This window comes from Hibiscus syriacus, unplaced genomic scaffold (assembly GCF_006381635.1).
Source record: "Hibiscus syriacus cultivar Baekdansim isolate YM2019G1 unplaced genomic scaffold, ASM638163v2 tig00001297_pilon, whole genome shotgun sequence".
Taxonomy (NCBI): Eukaryota; Viridiplantae; Streptophyta; class Magnoliopsida; order Malvales; family Malvaceae; genus Hibiscus; species Hibiscus syriacus.
In genome coordinates, this window is record NW_024061862.1 from 151,470 (window position 1) to 166,208 (window position 14,739).

Here is a 14,739-nt window from a genome sequence, read left to right on the forward strand (position 1 = left end):
TTCAATACCCAGACAAGTAAAGTTGAAAAAAGAAACCGGGTTTTCGGGTTTACAAATGGTGCAACGAGAACAAAACGCGTGAATGATCATTGAAACGTACGTAAAATGGCAAATCAAAACGAGTAATCCAATAAAAAAAGTTTTTTTTTTGTTAGTAGTGGTTCTTCGGACAGAAAACACGGTGGATTAAAAACGCGTGCAAGAAGAAGAAACCATTTTTTGTAATGTTTTTCTACAAATACCGCGTTGTGCTGGGTTGCGATCTTTTGTTAGATTTGAAAACGTCTTTCTCTTCTCATGATTTATCATTCAACTGAATTTCGAATTCGTGAAAAAAAATACTGAATTTCAGACAAAAACTAAGCATGTATTGTAGTGAATAATTTTTTTTCCTGAAAAAATTATTCATTCTTGCTTTTTCAAGCAATATTGTGAAGATTGTTCCTGGTAAAACACCAACTTTTATTAGGTAAAAAAGAGAGAATCATCGACTGACATTTGTTCGTTAAGCCAGTAGCTTTCAGAACATTTATATATAAAACTAACAACGAATATTATCTACCTACTCTTGACAGTGACTAGAACAATTTGGTATTGTCTTTAAAAATAATTTTAAAAATACTATAAAATGTTACTTTTTAAAGTATTTTTAAAAAGTATAATTTAAATTTTAATTATTTAAGATTGCTGTCAAAAAATAATCTTAAAAAGGTAAAATATATATTTTAGATATTATATTATAAATTGAAAATATAATATTTGAGGATAAAATATAATTTCACAAAAAAAAAATTATTATTAGAATCATTCTGAAACAGGTCCTAAACATCCAATTATAATTTGACTAAATTTAATAAGAAAAAAAGTTTTTTTTATTAATGTGATTATTAGTAATATGATCCAAAGGTTTTCAAATATTTGACAATAAAAGTTCAAACACCTTTATAATTTTTAATGCTCGAACCTAAAACTTCTAAGGATAACAATAATCCCTTCAACCACTAATATAACTTAGTTCATGCTAAAATAAAGTTTTATTAATTCTAAGTACTTAATACAATTTACATTAATAAAGTTTTATTAATTCTAAATACTTAATACGATTTACATTAATTGGACTAAATTTCCAATTATTTTATCTCTCTTAATATTGGATTACAAAATGGATCACAAGTTAAAAATAATATAAAATTAAAATTTTATTTATTTATTATGTTTTTTTAAATGGTGATATATACATCTGTCACAATAAATATTGGAGTTCGAACCCACGCAAAAATTAGAGTGGGTGAGCATCTCGATTACTAGGGATGGCAAAAAAATTTGAATCTGATGGGGGAAAATCGAAAATCGAATTAAACGGGTCGGGTTCGGGGATGATAAACGGGGACGGAGACGGTGATAGAGAAAAACCGTTTATGCTAAACGGGGACGGGGATGGGGTTGGGTTTGATAATCCCCACCCCGATTACCCACCCCGATAAATATTAAAAATAATTATATATATATATATATATATATAATATTAATAAATTTAATTTAAATTAAAAAATATATATAATATTTACATATTTAATTTAAATATATATACCCGGCCCGATACCCGTTTAAATAATCGTTTATGCTAAACGGGAATATCCGTTTCCCCGCGGTTTTTCCCGATTACCCGATGGGTATCCCCGTTTAAATCCCCGCGGTTTTTTAAGCGGGAACGGTATATGTTTTTTAAACGAGGACGGACGGGGGGACCAATACCCGGCCCGAACCCGAGCCGTTGCCATCCCTACCGATTACCGATTGAATTGGTCTTAATTTAGATGGGGTTGTATCTTTTTCAATAGGTTTTAACTCGATTGAGCACCACCAGCTGCAAGGGTAATTGAACGTTTATTGCCAAATGATTAAAAATATTTAAAATAGATATTATTTTGTAATCATCTTAACTTAATAATAATAATAACTTTACGGAAGGAATCTACTAAGGTCTAAAACTCATTTGTAGAAAAGATTAAGTTCGTTGATTTTTATTTGATTTGACGAAAAGTTAATGAGGCGGCTAATTGCATGACCAAAATCGATTTCTTACTATATAGAACACTCTTTGTTTTTGAGACATAAAAAACTTACGCACACCTGTAGTAAAATTATTCTAATCTAAATCAACAGCATTCAGTTTATCACTAGAATAGGTTTCTTGATCACACAACGTTCATTATTATGTCGATTACTGCTGTCGTTCGCGAAGAGCCATTCAATCCATTCCATAATCTCAAAGGTGTTCACATTCCTTGGCCAGCGAAAACCCAAGAAGTCCAAACACTAATAGCAAAAGAATGTCTAGAGTCTTCTATTACCTGTTTGCATCGAGGACACAAAGCATTAGGGACCACCCGCTTAATGGATAGATTAAGCATGGTGGGAATGAAATTTTGGCAGAATTTCCAGACCAAGATTCGAATCTTAGAAGGGCAGGAGAGACCCCATAAATGTTTATAGAATGGACCCGAATAGATGTTTCGAGTCATTTGCTGAACAAGTAACCGATAGCCACTCTTAATAGAGTAAATTCCAGTGCGCTCTTCATTCCATACAAAAAGATCAGCCTGAGTAGAACTTGAAATAGGAATACTGACAATAGCCTGCGCTATATTGGGAGGAAAGATTGACTGAATTAGCAAAGTGTTCCACTCCCTAGTTCCATGTTGTATCAAATCAGCAACCAGATGTATGTCATCCGTGCGAAACAAGGACAAAACTTGAGGTGGAAATTGTGCAACCAGAAATCGTTCCATAGGGAAGTGGACAGACCAGTTCCCACCTTCCAACAACATCCTTTGTTCAAGAATCCCCTGGAGATCCATATACTTCTCCAAATAAGAGACGGGTTAGAACTCAAAGAGCTTTATCAAAAGATGAACTAGGGAAATATTTTGCACGCAAAACTCGCGCCATTAAAGAGCCCGGATCAGTGATAAGGCGCTAACCCTGTTGAGCTAGCAAAGCAATATTAAATTTGTCGAGGTCTCTAAAACGCATACCCCTTTCTCTTTAGGAATACATAACGCATTCCAGGTGCTCCAATGAATCCCTTTTCTGCTCGTTGAATGCTGCCACTAAAACTTCTCAACGATAGACTCTACTTCGACGCAAAAAGAGTTCGGGAGAAGGAAACAAGACATCATGTGACCGGAATGGCTTGCAGGCCAGACTTATAAAAATTCCCTTGCCACCCATCGAGAGAAATCGTCACTCCAGCTCTGTACATATTTATGACATTGCTCCAGCAGTCCTTTAAAGGCCCTCTTTTTATTCCACCCTACAATAGCAGGGAGGCCCAAGTATTTCTCCATATTCACAGTACCATTCACATTTAAAATTTGAGATACAACCACACGATTGTCTTGGCTAACGTTGGAGCTAAAGAAAATAGAAGACTTATCAAAGTTAATAAGCTAGTCAGAACATGCAGAATAAAGGTCCAACGAATCCTTCAAATTCTTTGAGCCTGTTGTTGTTGCTTCGTTAAACATAATACTATCGTCTGCAAACAACAAGTGGGCGATGAGAGGTGCTCCACGAGCTACACGAATACCCTCTGAAGAAGAGTTTTGTGCGGCTAACCGAAGGACAGAGGAAATACCTTCACTACAAATCATAAAAAGGTAAGGGCTTATGGGGTCACCTTGGCGTAAACCCCTTGTCGGGCGAAAGAACTCTCCCACCAAACCATTGAGCACCACAACATACTGAACCGTAGAAAGGAAATTCAGAATTAACCGTACCCAAGAAATATCAAAGCCCAGTTTGCAAAGCATGAGTTTTAAGAAACTCCACACTCAACAAGGTCATACGCTTTGCTCCTATCGACTTTCAAAGCAAAGGAACGCTGGCTACCTTCTCTTCTATTATTCAACGTATGCAACACCTCGTATGTCGTAACAATGTTATTTGAAATGAGCCTCCTCGGAACGAAGGCTCTTTGGGCCATGTTTGCAGGATTTGCAATCTTTGGGATAAGAACAATATGGGTCTTATTAATCTCATCAATTGACCACACTGAAGAACACCAATACAATAATCAGCAATATCCAAAATCGCTGATAAAAAACAGCCCCAAGGACGTCTTCCCCGGAAGCCTTAAGGGGTCTCATAGACCGAACAGCAGCAGAAACTTCTTCATAAGTATAGTTACACATCAAATCTGTATTCTTAGTCGCTGAAATGCATTGATCCACTCCTGTGAGAATCATAGAAGGGTCACTAACATTGCAGGACTCAAACAGTGAGCAAAAATAATCCCTATACAAATTCTGAATTTCGAACTCATTCTCACATAACACACCTGCACTGCCTGTTAGAGCAGAAATTCTCTTTAAGCGTCTGGGCTGGGAAGCATATCTATGGAAAAATCTCGTATTTCGATCCCCATGTTGAAGCCAATTAGCTCTTACTCTCTGTTCCCAGTAAAGCTCCTCTTTATCAACTTCTAAATTCATTGCAAGCTTGACTTCAATTATTTCTCCAAGAACCGAATCAGTAGGAGAAGGCGTATTCAGCTCCTCTAGGAGTTGATTCAAATCTCGCATAGTGATCTTTTTAGCACGCATGATGCTCCTTAACCGGGCTTCAGACCTCGGCTTATCAATTTCTGTCTAAACGGAATAGTATCGTGAGAATTCTTCCAAAGTCGTCCCCACCTCAGCTTCACATGCCACGATGCCTCGAACCGAAAATGCCAAATCCGTAAATTTTGAGCAGGCTTATAATATGTGGTAACAAGAATAGGACAGTGGTCGGAGAAGGAGAACCGAAAATCAGGAAATAAATCCCACCAACTTGAATTTGCAACCCCCCGATGTAGGCACTCACGAATGTTTGTTGCTTCACTTCTGCCTCTTTCCCAAGTAAACCAATTTCCTGAATAACCCAAATCTTCAAGTTCACAGTCAGATAACATACTTCGAAAGCCTTCCATTTGTCGCTCACTTCTAGGCAGTCCCCATTGTTTTTCATACGAATAAGCTATCTCATTGAAATCTCCGATGACGAGCTATGGAGTCAAAGGAGAATCATTTAAACGTCTCAAGAGATTCCAAGAAACAATCCGGTTATGATCCTCCGGAGCTCCATAAAATCCAGTGCAACGCCAAGATTTACAATTAGAGTCATCCGTAGTAAAAAGTAAAAACATCTATGTGACGTTCAAAAAATATCTTAGAGATACCTGCACATGATTCTTCCAACCAATAGACAATCCACCGCTGCGACCATTAGAATCAACATTAATGACATTAACAAAACCACACATTTTTTGAACTTTTTTCCATCCATGAACTCTGTAATTTTGTTTCAATTAAAAAATTACAGAAGAGTTTTTGTCCCTCAGCCTGTGCCGGAGACGACGAACTGTCTGAGACATCCCCAAGCCCAGGACATTCCAACTTATAATTTTCATTGAGAACGGCGGGCTGCTGAACGGGGCAAGCCGATAATAGTTTAGAGACATTGTTCAAATCACCAATAGAAACTCCGGATGTTAAATTTTGGACTCTAGGACGTTTCACACCATCCACTTGTATAACTGGGCTTTCCTCCCCTGTATGGGTCATTTCAACATCCAAGCCTGCTAAAAACCCTTCATTCATTTGGCCAAGACACAAGGGCCAGATATGTAACATTAGACCTCTCTAGTAAACAAAGGATTTTGGATTTTTGCAAAAATCTATGAGATAAGATTCCTCCCTCGTTTGATTCTTGACAGAAACAGATTCCTCGTAAGGCAATTTTTTTGAACCTGGCACCATTCTCTCCTGTGAAACCGGGAAAGTATTCCATTGAATGGGAAAATTAGGATTGCCTTCCTCACGTAACCACCGGCACTTCTTCACTGCCGATCGTCGGGGAGGTACTCGGAGACTGATATCCCATCCAAAAATAATCTTGTTCTTATCCATCGTCAGCCGAATAAGACAGAAGTTCTCATCATGGCCAAGTTTACCACAAATAAAACAGAATCTGTATTTTCTCGTATTCGAATCGAACATAACAAGATGGTCCACTCGGAGCAGCAAGTTTTTTAACGCTTTAAGGGTTTGTGGATGTCAAGACGGACCCTGATGCGCATAATTTCTTTATAGTTCATCGCTACAGCTTCTGAGTCATACTCAAGGAAAACACCCACAAAATTTTCCAGCAACTAGGCAACAGAAGTGGATACAAATCCCGGCGGAAGCTCATGCACCTGTATCCACAGGTCGACCGAGTTTAGAGGGGCATTCAAAGGATTCTCACCTTCCTTCAACCGGTGTAAGATCAACATATGGGAATTAAAATTCCAAGGACCGCCAGCCTGGATCCTATACATATTGACTTCATGATACAGTTGAACAGAAATCTTCCCTCACCAATATCTGATATAGCTATTCCTCATAGGGGTCGCCATACACTTGCTAGAGTCGTACGCGTCGCCTGGAAATGAATAACAATTGTTGTAAGAAAAGATCCCACAAAACAGTTAATGAAGGACAAACCATTATCCTGTTTTGGTGATGCAATAGTAATGACTTCATCTTCTTCATCCTCTAGATTGAGTTTTGCTAGGTTGGTTTGTATCGTGGGATCCATAAAAGGAGGCAAAAGCAAGTAAAAAGAAGCATGTTAAAATACAGATAGCTGCTAGAAAAGCAGAAGAAAGCGTTTCTAAAGACGGTATATTAGACGCGAACATGTTACATAATAATTTCATACGGAATATAATTAGATGTATTAACGAGATTAAACTGGTGACATGTATTTTATTTTTTCTCTTTATTATTAAATTCATTTATTACTAGTATAATTGTACCCTTGGTCATAAAAGAACTTTTTATTGGTACAAAATAATTATGGGTCTTATACAAGTGGCGGATCCATAAAAAAATTTGAAGGCGGGCACAATATAATAATAATATATTTTTTTAAATATAAAAATCCTAATAATATTTTAAGTATAACACAACTAAAATTAAATTTTACAGTTGTTCCCTTCTAGGCTTCATGTTATGATATCGTTGTATTATCTTTTCATTGTCTACATTACAAATATATCTTTATCAATAAAAGTAACTAAATAATCATTCAACCATTCATCTCTCATGCGGTTGCGAAATCTATTCTTTATAAAGTGCATCACAGAGAATGTTCTTTCCACTGTCGCGATTGCAATCGGTAGAACCACATCTAACTTCAAAAAGTAAATACACAAGTGGGTACACAGCATGTTTCATTGTCTCAACCATCTTTTCAAATAAATCATAAATTACTTTTAGATCACAAAATCTTTCATCTGATCGAACATCAATAAAATAATTCTCAAGTTGACAATCAAGCAACATTAGATCTATTGTGAAAAACTTACAAGGATAAAATTGTGCAAGACAAATCAACCTTTTTGTTATATCAAAAGAACAATACGAGTTTCTTGGACTCAAGCAACCCAAACAAAGAAACAACTATGTAATGTATCTTGGAAAAACGATTATTAAGCTCTTGGAGTTGTCTATCAAGCACTCGATAAAATAATTCAACCTGAAAATGATACAAAATTGAAACTTCACGAGCTTTTCTCCTAGACCTTCCTGGAACAACAAATATATTTTCCATCTTTGGAACCTCAATGTTATTCTTTTCGCAAAACAAAAAAACTTCTGCAAATAAAGATTGTCATTTTACACCTCACATCATTTGTAATTGCTACTTGGACACACTAACTAATTGCATAGCATTCACAATGTCTTGATCACTCCGTTGCAATGCTTGAGACAATTCACTAGTAACCCCTAATATATTTTTCATCAAGTGTCAATTAAACACAAACTCAAAAGACTGTAAAGAACTCAACAACATACAAGCTCCAACTCTTTGTTGTGAGTGTGTTTCATCTTTCTCAATAATTTCAAGCACATTCATCACAGAAGAAAACATAGTAATCAAGCTAACAACAGTTTTATAATGTGAACCCCAACGAGTATCTCTAGCTTTCTCTATAACAGTTTCTTGATTTAATCCACGGCCATTGAAGATTTCACCATTTTGTAATTCTTCTCTTACCTTAATCATTTAACAAGATTGAGGAAATTATTTTCTCTTGCATGAAACACCAATCACATTAACCACACTAGCAACCAAATTAAAAAGAAAAACAACCTCAACTTGTTTTTTTAGCAATAACAACAAATGCTAATTGAAGTTGGTGTGCAAAGCAATGGACATAAAAAGCACACTCGTTATCTTTTAGAATCAAACTTTTAAGCCCATTAAATTCTCCTTGCATATTACTTGCCCCGTCATAATCGTGTCCTGTTATTCTTGAAAAACATAATCCATGAATTACAAACATATATTCAAGAGCATTTATAAGTGAAGCAACATCAATATTAGAAACATGTACAATACACATAAATCATTCAATAACTATTCCTTTTTTATCTACGTACCGTAGAACAATAGTCATTTGCTCTTTAAATGAAATGTCACGAGACTCATAAACCAGAATAGTAAAAAAATCATTTCCAAGATCATCAATAATTGCACAAGTAGTCTCACTAACAGCTGCACTAATAATATTTTTTTGTATAGTCGGTGCTACTAGATTAAGATTACCACGAGCATTTTTGAAAACTTTGTTAATAGTTTCATTATGAGTAGCAAGAAAATGTAAAAGATCAAGAAAGTTACCTTGATTACAAGAATCATGAGACTCATCATGTCCACGAAAAGCCAATCCTTGTCACAAAAGGAATCGAACGCAATCAATTGTAGTTGTAAGATGAATTCGATTTTCTTGTTTGGCTTGATCAGATTGTTTTGCAATTACAACTTCAACATGTTGTTTCAGATTCATTGAAGCTTCACATTTTCTCAAAGCTACATTATGAGCTCTATTAGGACCTCCAACGTGAAGTTGTAATATGCTCTTGTCTTTCCAATTCTTAAATCCACCAACAACAAAATGTATCACCTCCTCCTTGCTTTCCTCTAGATTTAGGTCTCATAAGGTAACAATGTAAACAAAATGTTGCATCTTTAGATATACTATATTCTAACCAACTTTTATGCTCTTTGAACCATTTAGGATTAAAACTTCGCAATTTATCATTATACATCTTCTTGGGGACCTTGTGTTAGAAGAACTGTGTTCTTTTGGTTGGCAAGGACCTTTCAACAAATAATCCCTTCAGAGTTCTTCGTGATCATTGAGATGATATTTTATAATCTTTGGTATTTTTTTCCGGATCCATTTTCTAAGTCAATTTCTAAAATTCTTTTTTTCACCAAACATGAATCCTTTATCGTTGCCTTTCTTTTAAAATATTTTTATATGTCTAAATAAAAAAATAAAGAAATATTAGTTTAATTATAACATAAAAAAGACACATATAATATAAAATGAGAAAAATATAGTGTATTCAATTGTCATTTGTTTGTGAAATGTTACTAGATTGATCAAGTAATAACTTTACAACACAAATTAATTGCAGGTCACAACCACTATTAATTTTTGTTTGATTGTACACTGTCATTATTAATTCACAGTGTCATACGTCCAAAATTTATTGTTTGATTTTAAATGATTGAATCATTTATATTTAATTTAATTCTTTGTAGTGCTATATGTATAAATTAAACAATAGTATTATTAATAGTTATTCATTAATTTAATTCATATTTTATTTTACAGTGCATTACTAATGTTCGCTGTTTAAGTTATGCAAATGTTTGGTATTAATATGATTCAAACCATATTATTTTTTATTTTTGAAATGCATTTATTATTAATATTTTGAAATTTAGATTTTATTTAGTGATTATATATATATATATATGCAATTAATAATGACGTTCCAAAAATAATTAATTAAACAAAATCTTCCTTTATAATTTACACTGCCATTTATTAATGACCACTGACCAACGTTACTGATTATATATATATATATATATATATATATATATATATATATATATATATATAATAATGACATTCTAAAAATAATTAATTAAACAAAATCTACCGTTAGTGATTACTATGTTTTCTTTTGTGATGAATGAACTTAAAATTATTGAGGAAGATGGAACACACTCAGAGCCATAAGCTGAAGCTTGTATGTTGTTGAGTTCTTTATAGTCTTTTGAATTTGTGTTTAATTTGTACTTGATGAAAAATTTATTAGGGGTTATTAGTGAATTATTTCAAGCATTGTAACAGAGTGATCAAAACAAATGCTATACAATTAGTTAGTGCGTTCAAGCAGCGATTTCAAATGATGTGAGATGACAATCTTTATTTGAAGAAGTTTCTTTGTTTTACGAAAAAAATAACATTGAGGTTCTAAGGATGGAAAATATATTTGTTGTTCCAGGAAGGTATATGAGAAAAACTCGTGAAGTTTTAAATTTGCATTATTTTTAGATTGAATTATTTTATCAAGTATTTTATAGACAACTTCAAGAGCTTAATAATAATTTTTCCGAGACAGGTACAGAGTTACTTCTTTGTGTGGCTTGCTTGAGTCCAAGAGACTCATATGGTTATTTTGATAAATAAAAAAAAGGTTGATTCGTCTTACACAATTTTATCCTTGTGAATTTTCTATAGGAAATCTAATGTTGTTTGATTGTCAACTTGAGAATTATTTTATTGATGTTCGTTTAGATGAAAGATTTTGTGATCTAAAAGGACTTTATGATTTATCTGAAAAGATGGTTGAGACAATAAAGCATGTTGTGTACCCACTTGTGTATTTACTTTTGAAGTTAGCTTTGTTTTTATTAGTTGCAACTGCGATGGTGGAAAAAACATTCTCTGTGATGCATTTTATAAAGAATCGACTGCGCAATTATATGGGAGATGAATAGTTGAATGATTGTTTAGTTACTTTTATTGAGAAAGATATATTTGTAATATAGACAATGAAAAGATTATACGATGATATTAGAACATGAAGCCTATAAGGGAGTAATTGTAAAATTTAATTTTAGCTGTATTTTTTTGTAAGACTTTTTATTATAATTAAAATATTATTAGTGTTTTTATATTTAAAAAATTATATTATTATTATGTTGTACCATCTTCAAATTTTTTTCTAGATCCATTTTGATTTGTTATTTTGGGCTGTTTTGAATCATTCCTCAGGCCTTAAAGCACACTCCTTGTATCTTCGGTCATGTCTTCCTTCAAAACTTTGGAATGTTTAAACAGAAAGTAAATAATCCCATCTCGCATGGCCAACAATCTCTTTGCAGCCATTGACATGGGCACTAATGCCTTCAAGCTCCTAATAGTTCAAGCTCATCTCCCGGGTAAATTCATCCCTCTTTTAACCGTCAAAGAGCCCGTCGTTTTAGGTCACGATTCGCCTTCTTCCACAATCTCCACCCACTCCCAAAACCTCTCCATCAAATCCCTTCTGAATTTCAATAAGCTTATTCAAGCCCATAATATCCCGCCTCTCCACACTCGCTGCGTAGCCACATCGGCCATCCGCGAGGCCCAGAACAAGGTCGAGTTCATTGACTCAGTCGCCGAAACCACCGGGTTCAAAGTTGAAGTTTTATCAGGCGAAGAAGAAGCCCGGTTTTCTTACCTGGGTTCCCTTCAATTCTTGCCAGTTTTTGATAATCTGGTCTTGAACGTCGATATCGGAGGTGGGTCAACTGAGTTTGCCATCGGGTTACGTGGAAAGGTTGAATTTTGTTCATCTTTGAAGCTTGGTCACGTCACTTTGACTCAACATAATTTCGGGGATGAAGAGGCTGAAAGAGCTCCGAATATGAGGGAGTATATTAGGAATGTCGTTAAGGAATCTGGGTTAATCGAGAAAGTTAAAATTTTTGGGTTTGAAATAGCTTTGGGGTCATCAGGGACAATAAGAGCCATTGAGAAAGCAGTTTCCAAAGGGTATGCATTGGATTTTGCTGAAAACGAAGCTTTGTTTAGTGAATGTAAAAGGGATTGGAGCTTTACCAGAGATGAATTAAAGAGTGTTGTCGAGCGCTTATGTAAAGGAGGAGAGGGACAAAACTTAAAGAGAGATGGGTTTTTCAAGAGAAGATCAGAGTCCATTGTTGCTGGTGGGATTTTGTTGGATGAGATATTTGATTTGCTTGGGATTAAAGAAATGTTGGTTTCAGGTTATGGATTGAGAGAAGGTGTGATTGTTGATAGTTTAGCTAAGGTCTTCTATGATGGTTATGATTTGAACGCGAATGCTCGGTTTCGGTCCGTTTTACAGCTTGCTGCAAGGTTTAATGGCAAAAAGAAGACCACTTCTGCTGTTGAAATTGCTAGCATTGCAACGGTAATTTCGGCATATCTTGGCTTTAGACTTTTAAAATATCGCTATATTGTTTAGTTCAAGAATTTGATTCTTGAGGGAATGTAGCAAGTTTATGGAAAAATGATTGCTATTATGGTAGTTTTTGATGATTAAAATTTGGTTTCAAAATTAAGAAACAACACTTGATGAATGAGGGGACTGATTATTTTGCCTTTAGTATCTCTTACATAATGGGAAAAATAATCTTCTTGTGTTCATTGTTTCCAACTTAATATTTCCAGGAGATTTTTGAAGGCTTAAGTAAATGCAAGGAGCTTGATAACAATGGAGTTAACCTTGCTGTTCATTTAGATGACAAAGGTCTGGAATATCTTGAAGCTGCATGTTTACTGCACAATATAGGTCTCTCCACTGGTAAAAAGGGTTACCATAAGAAGTCATATCACATCATAATGGTGAGTTTGCTTTTCTATTTGCATTATGTTTCATAATTTACGCATAATCTGTCCCTATCGAATTGTATAAGCAAAAAGGGCAAATTTTCTGAGCTTTTTAGAACCAAGAAAAGCTGATGTTGCTCACAAGAGTTGAAAAAAAGAAAGTAACTCGATGGCATTGAGAGTAAAGTCTTTGAATTTCTTGCTATGCATAAATAGGAGTTGATTCTTTTTATCTCCATCATTGACATGATTTGTCATATAGAACGGAAATCATCTTCATGGATATAGTGATGAGGAGGTCAAGGTACGCAATCTGCCTATCAATCTGGTTTGCTTTCCTAATAAGGATGTCTAAACGTGTTCTCAATCCTGATCATCTTCTAGTGAGATTGCAGTTAATAGCTCTTCTTACAAGACACCATAGAAAGAAATTACCCAAGCTTGACGATGATTCTTTTAATGAGTTCGGAGAACAGGTATCTTATTCTATATGCTTGGTGATTCGTTGTCCATTTGGTTTTTAGAGAGCTTGACATGCTTGTTCGTGTTTTATTCCAGGCACAGCAGAAACTCAAAGTTCTTTGTGCAATTTTACGTTTATCTGTTGTGTTACATCTGAAAGGATGCATAAACTACAGAGAAATGGATTTTTCACATTCTCGTGAAGGTTTCATGCTGGTAATGTCTAGTAACATGATGTGGAAATTATGCTTTGTCCTGTTTTACTTTGTGCAGTTCATGTAGCATTTTTCTTTTGTTTCTTATCATCCCAATTTGTATTAAAACACTATATAAACGTGATAAGTCGAGTAAGGGGAACCTGATTTTATGTGTTTTTAGCCTTGCTGCTGGCACTCGTTCCTTTTATTTCCCGATCTCGCTTTATTTCTGTTATGTTAATGCCAAATAAAGGCGTCGAGACAATTTTGCTTTCTATGCTTCTTTCTTAAATATGTTTGAATTATTGGAAATTAACTGTAATAACTTTTCGGTTATATTAATTGTGTATCTTTTCTTCGGAAAACATGCTCCTGTTAAATTGATCTCGTGGCTTTTTTACAGGTTATTGGGGAAGCAAGGGTTCAAAATCAGCTGCCCGGCGTCGATCAATGTACAGCTGATAGATTTGCGGGAGAACTAAGATATGAATCAGAATACTTTAAGAAGGCAAGTTGTATAAAAGTTCTGTGAATTTCATTATTAAGTTCATGAACTGAAACAACCTATATTTTCTTTTGTCACGACATTGGTTCCTCATCTTCCTTGTTCAGGTATTCAAGCAAGAATTGTTCGTTAAACTTGAAGCACCACCATCCTGCTCAAACTAATCATGAAAATGAAAGTTGATGATTGGAGATCTGCCTCTTAGTTCTTGATCGAAACCGGGTGCGAAAAGTGGTTCAAGTCGACTATCTCGGGAAATTAAGAGTACTCTTTCCCTTTTAATCTCTGTTCTAGTAGCTAGTAGCTAGTAGCTTTATCCTGGATGTTCCGAGAGGTAATCAGAGTAGCTGACAACCACCTACTGGTAAAAAAGCATCCTTGTTTTTGCCTGTGGCGGTTCTCCAGCCAACGGTGTGGCCAACAGGGTGCTTAAGAATACATGAAGCCTGGTGAATGCAAATAGTTCAGCAGTTCATTCCTGTTTTCGTCTGCGATTTCGAAGAAAAACTCAGGGTATTCTCTAACAGCAGGTGTACCTTTGTCTCTGTTCTAACAGCACATATACTCATTTTTATGTGTACAAGGTTTCATTATTCAAATATATATTTATAAGTTTTCGTGTTCAACAATCGAGTTTGATAAATATTATACGAAAAATCATTTCAATAATTTAAATATATATGTTTCAGATACGAATTCATATATGGAACTTACGAAAATCTAAATATATTTAAAATTTACTACATTCAAATTTTTCACTATATATTCTTATAAATTTTTAGCAATCATAAAATTTAGAATACTAAAAAATGCAAAAA

General features: G+C 34.6%; 1 protein-coding gene across 2 annotated transcripts; it reads left to right on the forward strand.

The window, feature by feature from the left end:
* Positions 1-11,192: 11,192 nt before the first annotated feature.
* Positions 11,193-14,489, forward strand: LOC120124785 (exopolyphosphatase-like). 2 transcript variants are annotated; one of them, XM_039143363.1, is made up of 7 exons: positions 11,193-12,338; positions 12,599-12,772; positions 13,020-13,061; positions 13,153-13,233; positions 13,316-13,435; positions 13,820-13,924; positions 14,029-14,489. In XM_039143363.1, exons 1-7 carry the CDS (start codon positions 11,262-11,264, stop codon positions 14,083-14,085), a joined length of 1,656 nt encoding a protein of 551 aa, XP_038999294.1. In that variant the 5' UTR covers positions 11,193-11,261; the 3' UTR covers positions 14,086-14,489. The 2 variants fall into 2 exon arrangements, with proteins under 2 accessions (XP_038999294.1, XP_038999301.1); XM_039143370.1 differs by lacking the exon at positions 14,029-14,489 and having other exon boundaries at positions 13,316-13,513; positions 13,572-13,923.
* Positions 14,490-14,739: the final 250 nt, after the last annotated feature.

Coding starts and splice junctions, on each gene's coding strand:
- LOC120124785 (XM_039143363.1), top strand. CDS start 11,262: ATGGCCAACAATCTCTTTGCAGCCATTGACATGGGCACTAATGCCTTC. Junction 12,773..13,019: donor AGTCATATCACATCATAATG/GTGAGTTTGCTT, acceptor TTTGTCATATAG/AACGGAAATCATCTTCATGG. Junction 13,234..13,315: donor TTAATGAGTTCGGAGAACAG/GTATCTTATTCT, acceptor GTTTTATTCCAG/GCACAGCAGAAACTCAAAGT.